At 42.2% G+C, this 25,000-nt stretch overlaps 2 protein-coding genes across 2 annotated transcripts; both read left to right on the forward strand.

The window, feature by feature from the left end:
* The first annotated feature begins 7,787 nt into the window (after nt 1-7,787).
* Nucleotides 7,788-12,841, forward strand: LOC119449288 (uncharacterized). Its single transcript, XM_049666708.1, has 5 exons — nt 7,788-7,894; nt 11,339-11,528; nt 11,604-11,810; nt 12,230-12,292; nt 12,765-12,841. Exons 2-5 carry the CDS (start codon nt 11,339-11,341, stop codon nt 12,839-12,841), a joined length of 537 nt encoding a protein of 178 aa, XP_049522665.1. The 5' UTR covers nt 7,788-7,894.
* An 87-nt stretch (nt 12,842-12,928) lies between these two features.
* LOC125945156 (uncharacterized) lies at nt 12,929-17,540 on the forward strand. Its single transcript, XM_049666765.1, has 5 exons — nt 12,929-13,163; nt 14,009-14,211; nt 14,415-14,574; nt 16,435-16,572; nt 16,807-17,540. Exons 1-5 carry the CDS (start codon nt 13,058-13,060, stop codon nt 16,815-16,817), a joined length of 618 nt encoding a protein of 205 aa, XP_049522722.1. The 5' UTR covers nt 12,929-13,057; the 3' UTR covers nt 16,818-17,540.
* Nucleotides 17,541-25,000: the final 7,460 nt, after the last annotated feature.

Here is a 25,000-nt window from a genome sequence, read left to right on the forward strand (position 1 = left end):
AAAAAAAAAAAAAAACAGATAATACTGGGGTTTTGCGTGCCAAAACCGCGGTCTGATTATGATGCACGCCGTAGTGGACAACTCCGAAATAAATTAGACTATATGGGGTTCTTAAACGTGCTCCTAAACCTTAGTGCACGGTTTATTTATTTAGTTATTTTTTTTTTCATTTCGCCCCCATCGAAAGCGGCTGCCGTGGCTGGGATCGATCCCATGACCTCGCGCTCACTAGCCAAACGCTATACCTACTGAGCAAACACGGCTGGTTGTTTCTTTGTGTACTTGCTTTTGTTAGCTGTCTTTTTTTTCTCAGTTTAGTTGTAACTGCTTTGCTGTTTATTCACTGTCAGAGACAAGGTTTAATAAAGCAAGCCACTTTTTGTTTCTTCTTTTTTTGTATTTCTTGCCAAGAGGTTTGAGCTGTTTTTATTCCCCGGCCGCCACTGTCATCATGAAATCGAGTGTTACCTTGCGCCGTCTAGGTTTTTTACGCAATGGCGACGGACTTCGCGCTTGCTATTTCCGTAGATAGATGGCGGTAACGTGTTTTCGCATCCATATCAACAGTCACTGGCCACCGCTGATATTATTTAAACAAGTGTTCCAGCTTTCTTACGCTATGACGCACTTCGGCGTTCTTATTTCCGTACATCCATGACGTGATTTTGACTCTTTCAGTGTGGGCGCTCCTGTGTGTGTGTGCGCGCGCGCGTGCGTGCTTGCGTACGTGCGTGCGTGTATATACTTACATACATACATTTATACAGGCTTTTTATGTGACTAGAACCGATGATTTTATTGACAGCGGGCAGCCACAACTCAATGAAACCAATGACATATGTTTTGCTGTCATGTGACGCTCCTTATGGTAAGTTTTATGTTGCGCCAAATTAGTTAATCAATAAGGATTAATTGCGGGAAATGTTTATTATTCACTTTAGGGCCAATTACGTTTCGTTTTGTTCTTGAGGGCATTTTAAAACGACCCATCTTTTTTTTTTTTTTTTTTTTTTTTGCAGCAACACACATCCAGTGTGGTGAATTATTCCGGCGTTTATTGAAAGCCCGCGAAATGTGAAATAACCCCACGTGACTGAGCTTATGTGCTACTCTATTGCGTGCACACACACACAGTCACTCACACACGCATATATATATATATATATATACAGCGGGCTTCAGTGAACACTTTCAAAAACTCCTAAAGGTTGCCTGTGGCAGAATGCCCAAGTCTAGTTCATGAGCTGGTCTGCTCTAAGTGGCGGACATTACTTGCACAAGCAATTCAAATGCTTAGCCGAATAATAATGAAACAGTCACTAATTTGGTTAACTAATTACCTGATGGACCACGTTGGAATGTACAAATTGTAGCCGTGGAGTTTGCAAGGCGGATCCACTCGAAACGAATTCTCGGGATGACAACAGTTTCGAGATATTGATGTAGATAATAATGAAAGCAGCTCTCGCGTGCACCACGGTGCCCCGGCTCACCGATTCAAGGAAAACGTGAGAGCCGCTTTTGATATTACCACGGACAAGTTGCACGGAACGTCGCTTGCACGCGCCGCCCGGCTAATGTTGTTTAGGACTTTCTCAACACGGGCGCTCGCCGCTTTGTCAGCGCCATCTCTTAACTGTGCGCCCTGTTTGAACGGCTACTAGCGTTCTGGAAAGCGTCCGTCCGAATTGATACACCACTTTGGCCTCGGTAGCGCTGCGATTTATGCTTCAAATTTGCGTGAAACGCTGCTTGCGCGTCCCGCCCCTGCTGATGCGATTTCGGATTTTGTAGCTGCATGCGGGCTATAGCTATAAAATTTGGGCGAATGCACCTGCGCGAAGCAAGTGCCCCGCTTGGTCCTTTTGCGGCATTTAACGTGAGTGTAATTCTTTCAGTTAATATGCAATACGAAGCCTCGAGCCACTTGGTATTATTGGAGGGACAGTGAGACCAATTTTGTTTAGAAATTGTTTAGAAACGATGAGGACGTGCACCTTCCAGCCATCTGCCTTCCCCATCATAAAGCGTCCTTGCTGCGCGTAATTGGAACAAACGCTTTTTCGGGCGCCCTTCAATGCAAACACACCTGTTTCTTTGCGTAAAAAAAAAAAAAAAAAAAAAAAACAGATAATACTGGGGTTTTGCGTGCCAAAACCGCGGTCTGATTATGAGGCACGCCGTAGTGGACAACTCCGAAATAAATTAGACTACCTGGGGTTCTTTAACGTGCTCCTACACCTTAGTGCACGGTTTATTTTTTTTTTCTGCCCCAACGAAAAGCGGCTGCCGTGGCTGGGATTCGATCCCATGACCTCGCGCTCAGTAGCCAAACGCTATACCCACTGAGCAAACACGGCTGGTTTGTTTCTTTGTGTACTTGCTTTTGTTAGCTGTCTTTTTTTTTTCAGTTTAGTTGTAACTGCTTTGCTGTTTATTCACTGTCATATACAAGGTTTAATAAAGCAAGCCACTTTTTGTTTCTTCTTTTTTTGTATTTCTTGCCAAGAGGTTCGAGCTGTTTTTATTCCCCGGCCGCCACTGTCATCATGAAATCGAGTGTTACCTTGCGCCGTCTAGGTTTTTTACGCAATGGCGACGGACTTCGCGCTTGCTATTTCCGTAGATAGGTGGCGGTAACGTGTTTTCGCATCCATATCAACAGTCACTGGCCACCGCTGGTATTATTTAAACAAGTGTTCCAGCTTTCTTACGCTATGACGCACTTCGGCGTTCTTATTTCCGTACATCCATGACGTGATTTTGACTCTTTCAGTGTGGGCGCTCCTGTGTGTGTGTGCGCGCGCGCGTGCGTGCTTGCGTACGTGCGTGCGTGTATATACGTACATACATACATTTATACAGGATTTTTATGTGACTAGAACCGATGATTTTATTGACAGCGGGCAGCCACAACTCAATGAAACCAATGACATATGTGTTGCTGTCATGTGACGCTCCTTATGTTAAGTTTTATGTTGCGCCTAATTAGTTAATCAATAAGGATTAATTGCGGAAAATGTTTATTATTCACTTTAGGGCCAATTACGTTTCATTTCGTTCTTGAGGGCATTTCAAAACGACCCATCTTTTTTTTTTTTTTTTTTTTTTTTTTTTTTTTTTGCAGCCACACACATCCAGTGTGGTGAATTATTCCGGCGTTTATTGAAAGCCCGCGAAATGTGAAATAACCCCACGTGACTGAGCTTATGTGCTACTCTATTGCGTGCACACACACACAGTCACTCACACACGCATATATATATATATATATACAGCGGGCTTCAGTGAACACTTTCAAAAACTCCTAAAGGTTGCCTGTGGCAGAATGCCCAAGTCTAGTTCATGAGCTGGTCTGCTCTAAGTGGCGGACATTACTTGCACAAGCAATTGAAATGCTTAGCCGAATAATAATGAAACAGTCACTAATTTGGTTAACTAATTACCTGATGGACCACGTTGGAATGTACAAATTGTTGCCGTGGAGTTTGCAAGGCGGATCCACTCGAAACGAATTCTCGGGATGACAACAGTTTCGAGATATTGATGTAGATAATAATGAAAGCAGCTCTCGCGTGCACCACGGTGCCCCGGCTCACCGATTCAAGGAAAACGTGAGAGCCGCTTTTGATATTACCACGGACAAGTTGCACGGAACGTCGCTTGCACGCGCCGCCCGGCTAATGTTGTTTAGGACTTTCTCAACACGGGCGCTCGCCGCTTTGTCAGCGCCATCTCTTAACTGTGCGCCCTGTTTGAACGGCTACTAGCGTTCTGGAAAGCGTCCGTCCGAATTGATACACCACTTTGGCCTCGGTAGCGCTGCGATTTATGCTTCAAATTTGCGTGAAACGCTGCTTGCGCGTCCCGCCCCTGCTGATGCGATTTCGGATTTTGTAGCTGCATGCGGGCTATAGCTATAAAATTTGGGCGAATGCACCTGCGCGAAGCAAGTGCCCCGCTTGGTCCTTTTGCGGCATTTAACGTGAGTGTAATTCTTTCAGTTAATATGCAATACGAAGCCTCGAGCCACTTGGTATTATTGGAGGGACAGTGAGACCAATTTTGTTTAGAAATTGTTTAGAAACGATGAGGACGTGCACCTTCCAGCCATCTGCCTTCCCCATCATAAAGCGTCCTTGCTGCGCGTAATTGGAACAAACGCTTTTTCGGGCGCCCTTCAATGCAAAAACACCTGTTTCTTTGCGTAAAAAAAAAAGCAGATAATACTGGGGTTTTGCGTGCCAAACCCGCGGTCTGATTATGAGGCACGCCGTAGTGGACAACTCCGAAATAAATTAGACTACCTGGGGTTCTTTAACGTGCTCCTAAACCTTAGTGCACGGTTTATTTTTTTTTCTGCCCCAACGAAAAGCGGCTGCCGTGGTGGGGATTCGATCCCATGACCTCGCGCTCAGTAGCCAAACGCTATACCCACTGAGCAAACACGGCTGGTTTGTTTCTTTGTGTACTTGCTTTTGTTAGCTGTCTTTTTTTTTCAGTTTAGTTGTAACTGCTTTGCTGTTTATTCACTGTCATATACAAGGTTTAATAAAGCAAGCCACTTTTTGTTTCTTCTTTTTTTTTGTATTTCTTGCCAAGAGGTTCGAGCTGTTTTTATTCCCCGGCCGCCACTGTCATCATGAAATCGAGTGTTACCTTGCGCCGTCTAGGTTTTTTACGCAATGGCGACGGACTTCGCGCTTGCTATTTCCGTAGATAGGTGGCGGTAACGTGTTTTCGCATCCATATCAACAGTCACTGGCCACCGCTGGTATTATTTAAACAAGTGTTCCAGCTTTCTTACGCTATGACGCACTTCGGCGTTCTTATTTCCGTACATCCATGACGTGATTTTGACTCTTTCAGTGTGGGCGCTCCTGTGTGTGTGTGCGCGCGCGCGTGCGTGCTTGCGTACGTGCGTGCGTGTATATACGTACATACATACATTTATACAGGATTTTTATGTGACTAGAACCGATGATTTTATTGACAGCGGGCAGCCACAACTCAATGAAACCAATGACATATGTGTTGCTGTCATGTGACGCTCCTTATGTTAAGTTTTATGTTGCGCCAAATTAGTTAATCAATAAGGATTAATTGCGGAAAATGTTTATTATTCACTTTAGGGCCAATTACGTTTCATTTCGTTCTTGAGGGCATTTCAAAACGACCCATCTTTTTTTTTTTTTTTTTTTTTTTTTTTTTTGCAGCCACACACATCCAGTGTGGTGAATTATTCCGGCGTTTATTGAAAGCCCGCGAAATGTGAAATAACCCCACGTGACTGAGCTTATGTGCTACTCTATTGCGTGCACACACACACAGTCACTCACACACGCATATATATATACGGGGGGCTTCAGCGAACACTTTCAAAAACTCTTCAATAGTGCCTGTGGCAGAATGCCCAAGTCTAGTTCATGAGCTGGTCTGCTCTAAGTGGCGGACATTACTTGCACAAGCAATTGAAATGCTTAGCCGAATAATAATGAAACAGTCACTAATTAGGTTAACTAATTACCTGATGGACCACGTTGGAATGTACAAATTGTAGCCGTGGAGTTTGCAAGGCGGATCCACTCGAAACGAATTCTCGGGATGACAACAGTTTCGAGATATTGATGTAGATAATAATGAAAGCAGCTCTCGCGTGCACCACGGTGCCCCGGCTCACCGATTCAAGGAAAACGTGAGAGCCGCTTTTTATATTACCACGGACAAGTTGCACGGAACGTCGCTTGCACGCGCCGCCCGGCTAATGTTGTTTAGGACTTTCTCAACACGGGCGCTCGCCGCTTTGTCAGCGCCATCTCTTAACTGTGCGCCCTGTTTGAACGGCTACTAGCGTTCTGGAAAGCGTCCGTCCGAATTGATACACCACTTTGGCCTCGGTAGCGCTGCGATTTATGCTTCAAATTTGCGTGAAACGCTGCTTGCGCGTCCCGCCCCTGCTGATGCGATTTCGGATTTTGTAGCTGCATGCGGGCTATAGCTATAAAATTTGGGCGAATGCACCTGCGCGAAGCAAGTGCCCCGCTTGGTCCTTTTGCGGCATTTAACGTGAGTGTAATTCTTTCAGTTAATATGCAATACGAAGCCTCGAGCCACTTGGTATTATTGGAGGGACAGTGAGACCAATTTTGTTTAGAAATTGTTTAGAAACGATGAGGACGTGCACCTTCCAGCCATCTGCCTTCCCCATCATAAAGCGTCCTTGCTGCGCGTAATTGGAACAAACGCTTTTTCGGGCGCCCTTCAATGCAAACACACCTGTTTCTTTGCGTAAAAAAAAAAAAAAAAAGAAACAGATAATACTGGGGTTTTGCGTGCCAAAACCGCGGTCTGATTATGAGGCACGCCGTAGTGGACAACTCCGAAATAAATTAGACTACCTGGGGTTCTTTAACGTGCTCCTACACCTTAGTGCACGGTTTATTTTTTTTTTCTGCCCCAACGAAAAGCGGCTGCCGTGGCTGGGATTCGATCCCATGACCTCGCGCTCAGTAGCCAAACGCTATACCCACTGAGCAAACACGGCTGGTTTGTTTCTTTGTGTACTTGCTTTTGTTAGCTGTCTTTTTTTTTTCAGTTTAGTTGTAACTGCTTTGCTGTTTATTCACTGTCATATACAAGGTTTAATAAAGCAAGCCACTTTTTGTTTCTTCTTTTTTTTTTTGTATTTCTTGCCACCCAATGGGCCACAAAAATCCGGTGGACGTCCGAATTATATCCGAACGTCCACGTCCAGAGCCGGTTATCCCCAGGATTACCCAGGGACGTTGTGTTCCGGATGTTTTGAACGTCCGTTTTGTTTTTAATCTCGAACGTCCTAAGGACATCTGCACTGGATTTTACGCGGACGTCATGCTTCAGACGACAGAGGGACATCCATGGGACATCATCTATTTGATTATTTCTCAACAGTTTCTGCACTGCGTATAGTTCAAGCGACATCTGCAATGGACATCGCATAAATTCTCGATCGTGAATTCGCAACAGAGTTTTTCGTGGCAAAATTGCACGCTTCCACAAAAAAAAAAAAAAAAAAAAGCACAATAACAATACACACAGTTCAAGCGCCCCGAATTTGCAACTACGCCGCTGCAGGAGTGGAAAATGTGAATAAGTTCCACCTGCCCGAGCACGCTTAAATCGTGGACTTCGCTAAATGTGCCGTTTCTATGTACGTGTCGTAAGCGTGACGGCCATGGCCCAAACGCTGACGTATTCCTCACCACGCGATCCACCGACGGAATTATCTTTTACACCATCAACTTGCGCACATATGTCCGCAACACCAGCCATGAAAGTTCTACAAAGGTGTACTACTGTACATCGCAGCACATTTTTCGCCAACGCATAAAAAATATGTTTCGCACCGATCAACCGTTCGTTTGTTTACAAAACGCCGGCGCCGCCAAAAACAAGCTACATTGACGCACCATAGTTGCCAGCATTACAACAAGAGTCTACCAAAAACCAATACAAACTCAGTAATTTACGAAAACATATATCGTTACATAAGTAACTGCTCTCAGTGAAAGTTATTAATTTATTTTATTCGTATCTTGAACATAGGTGGTGATAATATCCACCCCCACCTGCAGCCACGGTGAGAGAGACAGAAGCACGTAGGGTGCCTCGATGCGAGCGGCGGCGCTGGCATCGAGGCACTCTAGAAACACGTAGCCGCCTAGTTATCAACATCATCAGCTTGCTCATTCGCGCCAAAAGCAACCAAAGGTCGCGTTTTGTTGGTTCTTTATTCTATGTTTTATTCCTCCATGCCAAAGGACCTCTGAATGCGTGCAAGTGCGTGCGCTAAGTCTCCGTTTGAACATCTGGGCCTTGTTTATGCATCTTGCAGACGTTAGCGCAAGAAACAAAGGTGAGGAAAACTTGTACTTCAGGGCTGCGCTTGGTTACGGGAAGTGGCGGGAAATTCCTACTTCAGGACTGCACTTGTGGTTTCGGGAAGTGGCGGGAAGATGCGCAAGCTTTCATAGGCGATGTAATCGGCTTATGGTTTCTTGTAGAGTCTCTGTAAATATGGAGAGTGCTCGCGAAGGACGTATTGCAGAGAAGGCGTCGCGGGAGACGAGAAGAGTACTTGAACTAATTGACCCTCTGCGTGTTATGCCGGAATGCTCGCGGGACAACACAAATGCTGTCTCCGATGCTCACGAAGAAGCTGTAGTTGAAGAATCTGAAAGCCTTGCTGAAGACGCACATTTCTCTGACCTGGATAATTCCGTGCGGCAGGGGGATAGTTTGTCACGCATCTGCCAGTCAAGTACCCGCTGTCAGGATACTGAGGGCTCAATTGCAGAAGTTGAAGAAGCTCCAGAAGAGAATTTTCAAGAGGGCCTTAGAAGGTGGGCAGTTGAGAACAACATAAGGAGAAATGCGCTAACAGACTTGCTACAGCTGCTCAAACGTCATGGCAGCCTTTATGCACTTGATATCCCAGATGACGCGCGGACACTCCTGAAAACTCCACGACGAAAAAATAAGTATGCCGTAACGGCTTTGAGCCCAGGTGACTATTGTCACTTCGGCCTTGCAGCCGGACTAAAACATTCATTGAGGTTTGTGAAAACCATTCCAGATGTTGTTTCTCTCACAGTGAATGTGGATGGTCTGCCACTTGCGAAAAGTTCTAAGATGCAGCTGTGGCCCATACAATGCCAGGCTAGCTTTTCTGGGGATGGTCGCACTGCGCCATTTGTTGTTGGAGCATTTGCAGGGCCATCAAAGCCACATTCTTCAAATGACTTCTTGCGACCTTTTGTCGATGAGCTCCAGCACTTGATGTCTCATGGTCTAACTGTCTGTGATCAACTAATTCAGGTCCAACTGAAGGCAATTGTTTGTGACGCACCTGCACGGTCGTTCATAATGATGACAAAAGGCCACAGTGGGTATAGTGGTTGTCCAAAATGCACAGTTGAGGGTGCATACATTGGAGGCAAGGTTGTATTCCTTGATGCAAACTGCTCCCTTCGTACAGATATCAGCTTCAGGCAGCAGTATGATCTTGAGCACCACAGAGGAACATCCATTCTTCTCGAGTTACCTCTTGATACTGTGCGCGATGTGCCATTGGATTACATGCATGTGGTTCTTCTAGGTGTTGTCAGGAAGCTGCTCTCCCTATGGGTTACAGGTCCTTTGCATGTTCGTCTCGGGCCGCTTCAGCGCCGTAATTTTCATGAACAAAGCAGTGCCTTGCGGCCTTACATTCCGTGTGAGTTTGCACGTAAACCGAGGGGCCTCGACGAGTTAGATCGTTGGAAGGCTGTGGAATTCAGACTGTTCTTGTTCTACACCGGACCACTTCTGCTCAACCTCACTCTTGCAGATGACCTCTATCAAAATTTCTTGCTTCTTCATGCCGCACTCTCAATACTGGTTAATAGGCAGTTATGCATTCATCATGCTGACTACGCAGGGGAATTACTGAAGCATTTTGTGGCTGGTTATGCAAATTTGTATGGAGAACATATGTCTTTCAATGTTCATTGTTTGTTGCACTTGCCAGATGATGTAAAACACCATGGTGCTCTTGACTGCTTCAGTGCTTTTCCTTTCGAGAATAATATGAGACAGCTAAAGAAGCACCTTCGGAGGCATGGAAAGCCACTGCAACAACTCGGAAACAGAATAGCAGAGTTGCTATCAAGCACTTCCAAAGAGCGCCCCAGAGAAGATATCGAGTCAGCTTGTCACTCCCATGACAATGGTCCACTCCTGCCCTCATGCAGCCTTCCGTGCTATAAAACTCTGAGATTTGACAATTTTGTGCTGAGCTTGGATGAGAAGGACAGTTGCTGCATGCAAGGCGAGCACATAATTGTTGTTAAGAATATTGCCACCATGAGTTCTACGAATGAATTGTGCATTATTGGCCAAGAATTTCTTCACAAGGAAGACATGTATAAGCAGCCTTTCGAGTCCTCAAGACTTCAAATTTTTGTTGTGTCACACCTTTCGGCACTTAAAGTATGGCCCATAAGTAATGTCCAGAAAATGGTCATGCTGCCATGGAAGGGGCAGCACGTTGTCATGCCGGAAGGGCATACTGTTAGTTAGGGTTTTTCCAAGCTTTCTTGTCATTCTGGTAGTGTGAAGCCTTGTTTGTGAAGCTGTGTTCATGAGTGTTAGTGCTTTGGCACAAAAATTATGGGAGCACCATAATGCTTGTGGATGTGTTTGAATTGGAATCTTTGCGGCTGCTACAAGTTCATGACATTCAGTGACATTCGACAAATAGTGCAGAGAAGTGTCCAGCTTTCCACACTGACAGCTGCTTTAAGGAAACATTGGGGAGTAACCATTTTATTTCTGTGAGGTAAGTGGCCCCACAGTTTTTGTTTATCTGTGAGCCGTAATTGCAAGTTTTAGAAAATGTGTAGATAATGGTACAGTACTGGTCCATAATATTTACACACTTGGTATTCAACCTAATATAACTGCAAGATACCTTCAACTTTACTGAAACACTGTAAACAATACAGGCATACCCAGAGGTCGTTGTGTTGCGAGCTGTACTCTGCCTAATTAATCATTAGGAGTTCTTTGTAACAGTGGACCCATGTGAATAGTCAGCGTCAATACTTTGAAGCTGATAGTTGTAAAAAGGGCTGTGTATGCAGCATGGAAAGTTCCAATTGTGATGTAGTGTTTTGATAGCCCAGCGTGTAAGCTATGCACTTGAGTTTTAGGTTTCATACCATGTTTCAAATTTTTTTTTGCTGGCTTCTGTTTAACATGAGCAATATCCTTTGCTCAAACATTTATTTCCGGGGGGCTCACTGTGTCCACGACAATTATTGTTGGATGGCTACTTTACATATTGCAAAGGAAACATGTCTGACAGTGAATGTTAAGTGATCCATTTGTCACAGGGATTTTTTTCTCCGAGTTAATAGATGGCTTATGTAAGGTTGGCGTGTTTCACAATCATTTTAATGTCTGTATTTTTGTTCACCAACTGCTTGATTGTGATGTGTGAAACTTAGTTTAGCATATTTAGCATATGGTTCAGTTGACAAAATATGTCTAGCTGTATTTATGTATCTTAAATATATTATGTATGCTGTCTGCACCCTTCTGCAGAGAAAGCAAGACAAGGTTTGTCTCAGCTCCTCTATATTGGGGAAAATCTTACTTTTGCTTGTTCATTTAAAAGTGCACTTATATTCAGAATCCGGGCATACATATTACTGCTGGCTAATAAGGTGAAAATATTTCGGCCCATGTATAGTATGTATGTATGTACCTGATGTAAACTTTGGATGTTGATAGTGCATTTTATTTCTTTCTACTTTAGATGAGTTATGCCATTGTCGAATTTGTGAAGTCAAAAGAAGTTGAAGTTGTGCCAGTTTCGTGGGTGTCAGATAGGCAGTGCCGCTGGCCTGACCATGTAAAGGCTGAAAAAGCCAGTAGAATGGTGAAGAAACAGACTCCTCCGCAGGCGGCGTGGAAACGCTTTGACATTGCTGTCAAAGGACTGTTTGGTAAGTTCATGTTTCAGCAAGCTGGTTTCTCATGCAAAGCATAGGATTAGTTCTCATTATTTACTTTTTATACAGGTACTTATGATAGTGCACGAAAAAATCTGAACCGTAGCCAGTTCCACTCTGACCTGGGCAGTGATTCTGAAGTGGTTCCAAGGAAGCGATGCCGAAGGCCACCACGGAACTGGACAGACTCTGACTCTAATGCGAGTGGGACAGAAGAGGCCACTGCAAAGACATGTCCACTGACACTCCCCGCCATTCCGAAAAATTTCCCTCAAGGTAATTTTGTGTTATCTTCATTGCCTAACAGATACACCTGTTTTTGTTTTTTTCTTCTTCTTTTTGTCTCTTGTATGGCCTTTTGTGCTTTGCTTATGGCTTTCTGCAATTATTTTGTGGTGAGATGCACTGATGACAGGCACTTAACTTTCCTGAAATGCTCAAGTTAGAATATGTTACCACCAGATATAATGGAAGTGGAAACATTTATGTCACTATTGAAACAATGCTATCTTAGCTCCATGACATAGAAAAAAGGGGTAAATTTTAACTCGCAAATCGGTTCAGTTATGAAAGGTCTGTGCAGTTCAATTGTAAAAGATCTGGGATATACACAAACTCTTAAAAGCATAGGATCTGATTGTACACTGTGCTCACTGGCATTTGATTGAATGTGTAATATGCATGTTACTTTTTAGGCCTGACTTCAAGTCAAATGTCAAGTGGAGCTACCGGCAGTGAGAGAGAAATACCAAGAACAGGTATGTTAGCACATATTTTTCTATATAGCTATGCAGCCACTATTTATTTTTATACAAACTATCCTTTCTGTGCAAAAGAAGTCTGGAGCCATGGTCTACGTAAAGTTGTTATAAATGTGATTCAATCTGGGCATGGGGGTTTTTTCCTGCAGAAGCAGGTGTTAATCAGTAAATAAAATGAACAACACAACTTTGTACTGTTTTAACTTCCTAGATGAGGTGGCTTTAGTATAGATCCCAGATGGTAGGGACATATTTGGTATGGAAGCACACTGGAAACAAAATGTAAAGGAAAGGCATATCGATCTTGGAAATACAATTCTGTACTTGGTAAAATGAGGAGACTAGCAGTATTTTTGTACTTCATTGGCAATGATTAGCATTCATTTCAACAGGTTCAGTTTCTCTTCCATATCAAAACTATACAGAAGAATACTGTTTTTTGCTCATTGAACACCTTTTATAATTTCAGGCTTGCTGTCACGTTCAAATTCATCATGCAGTGAGCGTGATAACACTGTTGATGCAGGCAAGTACAGTACAGTCTAGTCTATTTCTTATTTTAAGTCAATATTTAGCTTATCAATAATGTAACTGTGAAAAGGGCTTGGGTTTCCGAGTGGTTTACCATAGTTTCTAAGCACTCTTAGCTAATGCCAGATCCGTCTCACATATGTGGGCACAACTGCAATTATTGTTTACAGGTAATGCAAACAAAGGAGACAACATTTCAGAAACCAAGTCCTTTGTATGCAATTCTGACCAATGAGATTATCCTGTAATGCTAATTTATTACATTTATGCTTTCCAGGTCAACCAGTGGAAGTGGAGAAGCCACAAAGCGCACCTACTGAACATGGCAGTGACCAGTGTATGCAGATTTAAAATTATGGCTTTTATAAATACTTTCGCAAATTGATTTCATAAGCGTAACGATCACTTGGGAGTTATTTTAGAATGGCACATGTACACAGGGTGTTTCAGAGAACACTCAAAACTTTTTAAAGGTTGCCTGTGGCAGATAGCACAGTTCTAATTTACGAGCTGGTCTGCTTGAAGAGGCGGACATTACTTGAACAAAAATGAAATGCATAATCGGCTAATTAACAAAAAATCACTAATAAAGTTTTAACTAATTACCTTATGGTGCCCGTACTGCAATTTACAAATTCCAGCTGTGCAGTTCACAAGGAAGATCCATTTGGAACAAATTCTCAGGATGACGGCAGTTTCGAAATATTAATTCCCAAACTTTGTGGAGAAATGCATTGGCATTCCAGTTACTTTCTGAACAAAACATCATTTTACACATGAAGCACAAAAGTAACTGGAATGCCAATGCATTTCTCCACAAAGTTTGGGAATTAATATTTCGAAACTGCCGTCATCCTGAGAATTCGTTCCAAGTAGATCCGCCTAGTTAACTGCACAGCTAGAATTTGTAAATTGCAATGTGGGGGCCATACAGTAATTAGTTGAAAACTGAATTAGTGATTTTTTAATTAGTCGATTATGCATTTCAATTTTTTTGTGCTAGTAATGTCCACCTCTTCGAGTGGACAAGCTCATGAACTAGAATTGTGCTATCTGCCGCAGGCAACCTTTAAAAATTTTTGAAAATGTTTGCTGAAACACCCGGTATATATTTCTTTATTGTTGGCTACTGTGACCTCCAAGGTTACACATTGTGCAGTTATTATTATTATTATTTTGCAGATGTACTCCAGCATATGCTGCGTCTCCTCAACACTATACGCTTTATGCTACAGCAACAAGCAGAGAGTATCAACAAACTTTGTGAAATGCTACCATCCGCAGCAGTGACAACATGCACACCACTAGTCAATCAACCGTTCAATTGCCTGCAAGAGCTGCTTGATTTTGATGCAAAGCTGACACGTGAAACCACCAGTACTTTGGTATGCTATGGATTGTTTTTGTATTTTTATATGGCTCTATATAGGCTTTGTTCCAGGCAAGATGTTTACGAGAGCACTGCTTGCAGTATAAATATGTTAATTATTTGTGGGGCTGAATTTGCCCATAACTTTCTTTACTTATTTCTACACCTTGCACACTATGTACATGCGTCTAACACATGCTTTTTGTGATCTCCCTGCAGGTTCGTGAATTTATGCAGCTTGGCGGGAAAGACGCAAACTGGGCGACGAAAAGAATTCTTGGATACTGTTTGACTGACGAGCTTGCTGCACAATTTTCTTGGCTTGGTCGGAAGGGGAAGCATAGCTTTTCAGCCCTAAATATTGCCAAAGCAGTAGCAGGTATGACAAAAACTTACAGTTGTTTATTGTGGTTTAAAATTCTTTTTTTTAGCGACATAAGGCATACGCTCTACTGGGAACTAATCATGGTTGGCATTTTACATTATTTGCAGTAAAATGCCACAAGTATTTACAATTTACTGTATTTTTTTTTTCAGAACAACTTGCCAAAAACACAACCAACTTTTTGTCTAAATAGTGCTACCATTTTTCCTGCAGCACTATCACAGAAGCGAACAAAATCGTTATGCGGCCTTTTCAAAATGGTGTCATACTTGAAACGACTTGTACTTGTCGTACTTGTATGTTCCACTATAATAGACTAGTGAAAACGTATAAAATTACGCGCTGTATTTTTTTGGTTACCACCTTTTTAGGTAACAGGGAAAGCTTGAAATATTAGCTATTTGCAGCCTGGCAATGAAACAGTGGCTGGCGGTTATGAGGGCGTGGGCAGCGCTTCACTGCAGAATTATGTTGTATCCGACTATAGCTGATAAATAGCATCTGTGTATCGGAGATCAAAATCTCTTTTGCAAAGGATCCTTGAAAGTAACAAGGGAGCTTACTTCAAAGTTTATTCTGCCTGTGTGTCATGAAAAATAGTTGCACTGAGCAAACCATTAGAAGTTGCATGGCTGACGTAGCACTGCACAGCCTCCTCTAATGGTTTGTGTAAGTCAAAAGTATGGCGGCGCAACAAAAGTGTAGAATGTGCCCATACTGCATGCAGATTATTAGCCATGAGTAAAAAGATATATCGGTAAAGTACTTTGATCATTTTTGTGACCATACACAAAGCAATGTGGTATCTAAAATTCTCTCACAAGAATCGAAAGTTAGGTGAGTTGGTACACTTTCCTAAGACTGGAAATAGCACACAAAGGACAGCGAACAATGCAGCATGGGCACTACACATAACCACCGCATATTGTCAGTGTGAAGTTTGTGGTACTCTTTGGTTACTGTGTAAAATACTTGATAAATTGCTGGACCTAGCAACATTCAAACTAAGAATGTAGCTTAGTAATAGTGATTTGCATACATGTTGCCAGCAAACAGATTAAGGAAAAAGCAACTCAGAAATTTTTCATTTTTGGTAGGTATAAAGGCCAGTTAAGCAACGTAGCTCGATCTGAAGCGATTCTTTCAACAGCAGCTCTTTACTAAAGTTTGTGTCAAATCTCACAGTATGGTAACAAGTAATTGATTACTAAAATACTATTGAACCGGCATCAGAATTTTTGCACAGGGATGGAAGAGTGAGAAAATTAAAGTAGATATTACATGTGTAGTGGAAAAGATTACAGCCCTGTCATTGCATTAGTGCTCAAATAGATTGTGGTGGCACTGCCCTGATCTAGGATTGATTACGAGCTTTTTTTTTACCACTTGCATAACTTTATTAAATTACCCCCATATGATTTTGTGGATGTGCTGAGTATCCTTGAAAACGGGAACTTCAAAGCCATTGCTGCCCACTGCTGCGACCATGCCAAATGAAGCCGCTCAGTGAGATGCACCACAGATTTAATTCTTTGTATGTGCATGTACACAAGGAATTCAAGTTACGTCTAAATGAACTGTGCAGTTACACTTTGTAAAGGTTTGCTGATGAGTTTTTGATGTGTATTTTCTAAGTTAATTTGGAAGGAAAATTAAATGAGGGCAGAAACACGAATGAGGGACTAGCAGTGACCAAAGTTATTCTTTTGAAAAAAAAAGAATTTCTAATGTGCACTACGGAACACCTTATTGTCTTTCATTGTATTTTGGGGTTTGAGAGACAGCATTCCAAGATGCCATTAATAGCCTGATTTACTTTGGCAATTTTAGTAAATGTTGAAAAACCAATTTCAGATGCTGCACGCAAAGCTCCAAAAGGCACTGCAGCAGATGTTGAAGAGGCTATTAAGTCATGGTTACGCCACGCACCGGAGCGCCTCCTTGCGAAGGCGCCTAAGACGCCTGAGCACTGGGAACCACAGCAGACATCAGGTGATTTATTTGAAAACATAATTCATAGTAAAAGTCCAACAGTCATAAGTGCTTGTCTTGTAGGCATACCTCGAGGTCGCACCAAGGGAAGCATTGGGATGAGGATGTAAAATCATTATCATTCACTTTCATCCACCAAGCATGCTGTACAAACTGCATAATTTTGTGATTCAGTCTCGGTAGAATCTTGCTGTACTTACAGTGGTCTTAAACCTGAAATCTTTGGTGTTTCAGATTCCAACTGAGTGAAGGGGTTTGCCCAACTCTAGCTCCATCTTCCTCTCCGAGAAAGCCTCTACAGGTTGCCGCTTTAGTTTGGTGCCGCCAACTTCTAGACACCTCTGTACAACTGACTGGCAGAAGTTTGACGTTCTGTTGTGTTTTGTATTTATTAATAACTGCTGATGAGCTCTAGGTCCCATACCTTTATTTTTCTAAGAACTGATGTGCACTCCTACTGCTGGGATGTGGTATGTTTTTTCAGCCACTTGTCCAGCACTTTTTTCATCTGAGGGGCATTTGGCCCATTTATAGCTTACTGGAAGTAATGGTGTCTTAGTGTTTTTACTGGCAGTTTCACTATCTGCTTTTTACCTAATTGTTAGTGACTTGAGCAAAATTCTGTGGTTGGTTAGATATACTAAAGCTATTGCCGAAGGCAACAAAGGGACAGGGCTGGAGCGAGAAAACAAAACACCGAGCGCTCAATGTGGTGTTTTGTTTTCTCACTCCAGTCCTGTCCCTTCGTTTTGCACAATAGTTTTAGTATGAGATATATACCCTTGCCATGCTAAGCACATAAGTATGAAACAGTCACATTGGTGTTGTTGACAAAGCTTGAAATTCATCAGAAGCCTCCCACTTACTCAAATTGTAAAGCCATAGTTAATTCTTGTTCGGTTTCACTGCTATGGCACTTTTGATGTATCTTTTTTTTCTGCAGTTCGGTAATTTAGGCATATCTGTATTTTCAACAGTTCTGGTAGAGGCTGACCATGGTATGTTTGCTTCTTTTACTTTTAAGTTGTGTGTCAGTGTCGGAATGTTTTCAGCTTTTAGAATTCATGTTTTCCTTTTGTGTGTGCAGATCAAGGAGCCAGCACACTTCTAGTTCTGTAATCATGTATGTGCAAAAGTACAAAGCATTCAGGTTTCTTATTAAGTTTCTTTTTTCGTATGTTAGGTACCTCTGCATTTTCAGCAATTCAGTAGAAGTTGACCACAATATGTTTCTTTAATTTTTAACTTATGTCTCAGTGTCAAAATATTTGAGGCCATGTGCTTTTTTTGTCATCAACTGTGCCTTTTAGGTTTATGCAGCTTTTATGCTTCCTGTTTGTCATTTGTGCTTGCAGAGCAAGTGACTGGTATGAGCAAAACTACAGTCAGCATTCAGGTTGCTTGTTAAGCTATTTTAAGGAGGGTAATTTGTCATTTCTTTTTCTGTCTAATCTTTGTTACAATAAACGAATGTATCATAGCTTACATTGCCAAAATTTGGCCGAAATCCACGGCTTGTGCAATCTGTCAACTGAAGTACCGTCTGTGCCCTTACTAGTATTGTATTATTTTGTGTATTGTTCCCTATTGTAGTGTTTATTTCCAGTTCTTGTGAAAGCATTCAATTTGTTTTTCATCTGCAACCAGCCCAATTGTGCAGGTTCCTCTCAAAGTGTATTGAAACTACTGCATTTTTACAAAAAACAAACACGTGAAATGATGCTACACAGGTACAAATTAACTGCCCCCGGATGCTTCCAAGAATACTCAAAATACTGATGTCATCAATATAAGTCAAATCAACGGTTGCTGCTTGCCATATAGTTGCACATTGTACTTTTTAGATGTTTAAATTAAGCTTTTCATATAAGTTCAGCGACTGATGCTTCATTAAAAATTTCCTGAACATGACAGAGAAGCAAGAATCAGTATATTACTCATTAGCCAACTTTGTAACCTCAGGAGCTAATTTTTCAATGTTTTTGCTCCAGCTTAGTAAACTAGTTTGGTTTCTGGACATAGTATAGCATTCTGTATTCCCTGCTTCAGGCTTGCCTTAAAAAAATCTGAATGCAAAGCCAACCATAAGGAGTTATTCGATGTTTTCGTGTTGTTCGGTCATAATGTACACTTAATCTTTGCTAAGTTATCAAGTGACAACACAAGTGCTTGTGGTGGTAATGCATCTCGATTCTATTCTTGTACAGCATTTCATGACTTATCAAAAGTCCGAGTAACAGGTTGCGCAGCTAGTTCGCACTTAGTGACCTTGTTGGAATATGTTAAATACCCTAGTGCTCACATGTACGTTGTCATCTAGTCAAAACATTTAAGTTAGTGCTGATACATATTTGTGATATGACAATAATCTCATCTTTTTGTTTGTATAATGTTCAGCTGTATCTGCAGTATACAAGTGCTACAGCTAGTGGTAGACAAATATACTACGTGCACATGTTCTTTGAGATGTAGTCTTGTCAGGTATGGTTGACACTTAAACGGACTGATTTTTGTAATATTTTGGATGTAGTGTGGCTAGTCTTTTCCGGTTTTGCTTTAGTGCTGTGAAGATGTCATGGCTGTACAGTACCATTTTGATGGAAGTTCCTATTCTTTAATATAAGAAACATGTGTGTAGCTTTCTGTGATAGCAAAGCAAGCTACTGCTCTGATTGTCATTGTGCATATGATATTGTTCTTAACTGAAATCATTTTACAGATATTGTGTTAATAAAGTTTGTATTCATGTTACAAAACGTCTACCAATTCAATGTAGGTTCCCAGATTTAAAATTAAAAAGCTGGGACATCAGTGTACTGTGATAACTAAGTTAACTGAAGTAATTATTGAGGTTGATGGTGATCGTCATTGTGTATGTAATTTCGTGTCAAGAAAGTGTTTGTTCATATTAGAAAAGTGCATTGCAATGAAAAAATATATATATATAGATCACTGCCTCATATACTGTGACACTTTTTTTTGCCTGTAATATCTTAGTTGCAACATATGTAAATTGTAAGAGAAGCCAGCCAAATGAATGCTGCAACAGTATTAATCCAGGCAGGTACAAAAGGGTGCAATATGGTGTGGTGCAAACTATACAGAGGGTGTTTCATTTTAGCTGCACCAAGTTTTTAAAAATTGCCTGTGGCAGATAACACAATTCTAATCTTAATCTAAACTACTCGATGAGGCGGCCTTTATTTCCACGAGAAATCAAATCGCCTCACTCAAAAATAAACATAATTACGCTAATTAACTTTAATTAATTATTTTACAGCGCATCTTTCAATCTACAAATTATAGCCGCTGGGTTCACAAGGCGTATCCACTTGGAACGAATTCTCAGGACTGAACCAGTTTCAAGATAATAATTTGCAAAGTAGATACGCCTTGCGAACTCAGCAGTTATAATTCGTAGATTGAAAGATGTGCCGTAAAATAATTTAAAAGGTAATTAGTGTAATTAGGTTAATTATTGAATTAGGCATTTTGATTTCTCGTGGAAGTAATGGCCGTCTCATCAAGTAGTTTAGATCAAGGATTATAATTGTGCTATCTGCCACATGCAATTAAAAAGAAAATTGGTGCAGCTAAAATGAAACACCCTGTATATAAACCTCTGCTAAAGCAATTAAAACAAAGCATGTCCTATGAACATCCCCAAGTTTCAATAACTGTGTTCCTGGGGATGTCCGATGGATGTACTAAAAGGCCCAACTGCATGATTTTGCATGTCCCTGTAACGTCCGAATGTACGGTTCTGGCAGCCGTCGGACGTACGACGGACTGCCAATTTTCTTGCGCATAAGCGTCCTATGGACGTCCGTAGTACATCCGGTGGATTTCTGTGGATCTCCGACGGACATCCATATGTCCAAAACTGGCTGACCAGTGGATGTCCACCGGACTTTCGTTGCCCATTGGGCAAGAGGTTCGAGCTGTTTTTATTCCCCGGCCGCCACTGTCATCATGAAATCGAGTGTTACCTTGCGCCGTCTAGGTTTTTTACGCAATGGCGACGGACTTCGCGCTTGCTATTTCCGTAGATAGGTGGCGGTAACGTGTTTTCGCATCCATATCAACAGTCACTGGCCACCGCTGGTATTATTTAAACAAGTGTTCCAGCTTTCTTACGCTATGACGCACTTCGGCGTTCTTATTTCCGTACATCCATGACGTGATTTTGACTCTTTCAGTGTGGGCGCTCCTGTGTGTGTGTGCGCGCGCGCGTGCGTGCTTGCGTACGTGCGTGCGTGTATATACGTACATACATACATTTATACAGGATTTTTATGTGACTAGAACCGATGATTTTATTGACAGCGGGCAGCCACAACTCAATGAAACCAATGACATATGTGTTGCTGTCATGTGACGCTCCTTATGTTAAGTTTTATGTTGCGCCTAATTAGTTAATCAATAAGGATTAATTGCGGAAAATGTTTATTATTCACTTTAGGGCCAATTACGTTTCATTTCGTTCTTGAGGGCATTTCAAAACGACCCATCTTTTTTTTTTTTTTTTTTTTTTTTTTTTTGCAGCCACACACATCCAGTGTGGTGAATTATTCCGGCGTTTATTGAAAGCCCGCGAAATGTGAAATAACCCCACGTGACTGAGCTTATGTGCTACTCTATTGCGTGCACACACACACAGTCACTCACACACGCATATATATATATATATATATACAGCGGGCTTCAGTGAACACTTTCAAAAACTCCTAAAGGTTGCCTGTGGCAGAATGCCCAAGTCTAGTTCATGAGCTGGTCTGCTCTAAGTGGCGGACATTACTTGCACAAGCAATTGAAATGCTTAGCCGAATAATAATGAAACAGTCACTAATTTGGTTAACTAATTACCTGATGGACCACGTTGGAATGTACAAATTGTTGCCGTGGAGTTTGCAAGGCGGATCCACTCGAAACGAATTCTCGGGATGACAACAGTTTCGAGATATTGATGTAGATAATAATGAAAGCAGCTCTCGCGTGCACCACGGTGCCCCGGCTCACCGATTCAAGGAAAACGTGAGAGCCGCTTTTGATATTACCACGGACAAGTTGCACGGAACGTCGCTTGCACGCGCCGCCCGGCTAATGTTGTTTAGGACTTTCTCAACACGGGCGCTCGCCGCTTTGTCAGCGCCATCTCTTAACTGTGCGCCCTGTTTGAACGGCTACTAGCGTTCTGGAAAGCGTCCGTCCGAATTGATACACCACTTTGGCCTCGGTAGCGCTGCGATTTATGCTTCAAATTTGCGTGAAACGCTGCTTGCGCGTCCCGCCCCTGCTGATGCGATTTCGGATTTTGTAGCTGCATGCGGGCTATAGCTATAAAATTTGGGCGAATGCACCTGCGCGAAGCAAGTGCCCCGCTTGGTCCTTTTGCGGCATTTAACGTGAGTGTAATTCTTTCAGTTAATATGCAATACGAAGCCTCGAGCCACTTGGTATTATTGGAGGGACAGTGAGACCAATTTTGTTTAGAAATTGTTTAGAAACGATGAGGACGTGCACCTTCCAGCCATCTGCCTTCCCCATCATAAAGCGTCCTTGCTGCGCGTAATTGGAACAAACGCTTTTTCGGGCGCCCTTTAATGCAAACACACCTGTTTCTTTGCGTAAAAAAAAAAAGCAGATAATACTGGGGTTTTGCGTGCCAAAACCGCGGTCTGATTATGAGGCACGCCGTAGTGGACAACTCCGAAATAAATTAGACTACCTGGGGTTCTTTAACGTGCTCCTACACCTTAGTGCACGGTTTATTTTTTTTTTCTGCCCCAACGAAAAGCGGCTGCCGTGGCTGGGATTCGATCCCATGACCTCGCGCTCAGTAGCCAAACGCTATACCCACTGAGCAAACACGGCTGGTTTGTTTCTTTGTGTACTTGCTTTTGTTAGCTGTCTTTTTTTTTTTCAGTTTAGTTGTAACTGCTTTGCTGTTTATTCACTGTCATATACAAGGTTTAATAAAGCAAGCCACTTTTTGTTTCTTCTTTTTTTTGTATTTCTTGCCAAGAGGTTCGAGCTGTTTTTATTCCCCGGCCGCCACTGTCATCATGAAATCGAGTGTTACCTTGCGCCGTCTAGGTTTTTTACGCAATGGCGACGGACTTCGCGCTTGCTATTTCCGTAGATAGGTGGCGGTAACGTGTTTTCGCATCCATATCAACAGTCACTGGCCACCGCTGGTATTATTTGAACAAGTGTTCCAGCTTTCTTACGCTATGACGCACTTCGGCGTTCTTATTTCCGTACATCCATGACGTGATTTTGACTCTTTCAGTGTGGGCGCTCCTGTGTGTGTGTGCGCGCGCGCGTGCGTGCTTGCGTACGTGCGTGCGTGTATATACGTACATACATACATTTATACAGGATTTTTATGTGACTAGAACCGATGATTTTATTGACAGCGGGCAGCCACAACTCAATGAAACCAATAACATATGTTTTGCTGTCATGTGACGCTCCTTATGTTAAGTTTTATGTTGCGCCTAATTAGTTAATCAATAAGGATTATTTGCGGAAAATGTTTATTATTCACTTTAGGGCCACTTACGTTTCATTTCGTTCTTGAGGGCATTTTAAAACGACCCATCTATTTTTTTTTTTTTTTTTTTTGCAGCAACACACATCCAGTGTGGTGAATTATTCCGGCGTTTATTGAAAGCCCGCGAAATGTGAAATAACCCCACGTGACTGAGCTTATGTGCTACTCTATTGCGTGCACACACACACAGTCACTCACACACGCATATATATATATATATATATATATATATATATATATATATATATATATATATATACAGCGGGCTTCAGTGAACACTTTCAAAAATTCTTTTAAGTGCACACTGCAAATTCTGTAGGCGCATATGCATAAAGCTTCTTACAATTTCTGAATAGCAAAAGTCATGCTTTTTTACTTCGCGTGAGGCAATCTTACCAACACAAATCGTTTGTCGCAGCAGTTATCTGTGATTACTCATTCAAACAATATCATTAAGCTAGACCGGTTGAAAGACTGACGGCCGCACATTTCGCATCCCCTAACAAAGACGAGGTGGAGTTATCCGAGCTGGAGCTGTGGTCTGGAAAAAAAATAGAAGTAATATAAGTTTGATGTTTACACACAACGCAATTGCAGGAACAAATTTGAGCACTGTTTCCACAAAACAGTGCATTCAATTGATGTACGTCAACTCCTGTTATATTTTGTGGTAGGATTTATGCTAAAAATATGGCACAAAAATTTAACAATCCAAATTCTTATTTTAACTGCTACTGTATTGCAATAACAGGTTTGGTAATGCTACTTTCTCAACAGTTGCCTGAAAACACTGATCAGTTTCTTACAGCTAAATAATATTCATCACTGAATTTCGTATTAACTTGTCAATAAGGCACTGAGGGATTAGTTTGTTCAACCTATTTCTATACTCGTCTTCCTAGTTCTGCAGAATGCCTATTACTGGAAGACGGTATTCCAAATGTTGTAAGCCACTGGTAAACGGTCTATGAGCATTTCCTATTATACACCAATTCGTTTTGCACATGGGGAATGGCGGGAACACCGGAGCGCGTGGCTCGCTCGATCAGCGCCGACGTAAGCACCTTGGTACGCATTGCGCGCCAGCGCGACTTGACCAGAAGGTAAATACGTTCCTTCTGAACAAAAACTGCTCGCGTGCTTAGTTCTCAGTTAACAACCGCGAACATCGCACATCAGAGATGAATATTCGATAAATAAGAACAGACAAGAAGACGTTTTTTTTTCGTTTTTTTTTTTTCACGTACATTTTGCGGGGCAACGTAAAATGCACCCGGCGCCGTAGCAGGAACGCGAAGGAAACGGCGCTTGCAATGCTTTCTGCACTAGTACAGTGCTCCTTCAAATGGTCTCCACACCTTGTGAAGCTCTAGGTGAATTGCACTGTCTAACCAAAAACACGCAAGTCTCTAACTTAACCGCTTCGTGCGTGCACCAAGCATTCAAGGATTTTCCTCAAAGATAAATTATCAGTTTTTTTATTCCATAAAGCGAACAGCAGTCTCCGAGATATAACGAAACGCAATTGCCGTCACTTGTTCAGCTGGCACGCACGCGCGCGCGCGCGCACGCACGCTAACACACATGTATATATATGTATGTGTGTGTGTGTGTGTGTGTGTGTGTGTGTGTGCGCGCGCGCGTGAAATACGTGGGTTTATTATCTATTTGGTGGCGTTTCATTAAACGCCGGAAAAAATCACTACGCAGCATGTCATGCGTGTTGCCGCAAAAAAAAAAAAAAATGTCACAGTTTCGCCCGAAGGGCGAAGCAATGAATGCGATAGCAACACAGCAATGTCATACGAAGTAAGGTGAGTGGCTTTGGTAGCAACAACACGCAGAACTGTTGTCGACGCCATCGGCGTTTTG

This window comes from Dermacentor silvarum, chromosome 4 (assembly GCF_013339745.2).
Source record: "Dermacentor silvarum isolate Dsil-2018 chromosome 4, BIME_Dsil_1.4, whole genome shotgun sequence".
In the NCBI taxonomy this organism is placed as follows: domain Eukaryota; kingdom Metazoa; phylum Arthropoda; class Arachnida; order Ixodida; family Ixodidae; genus Dermacentor; species Dermacentor silvarum.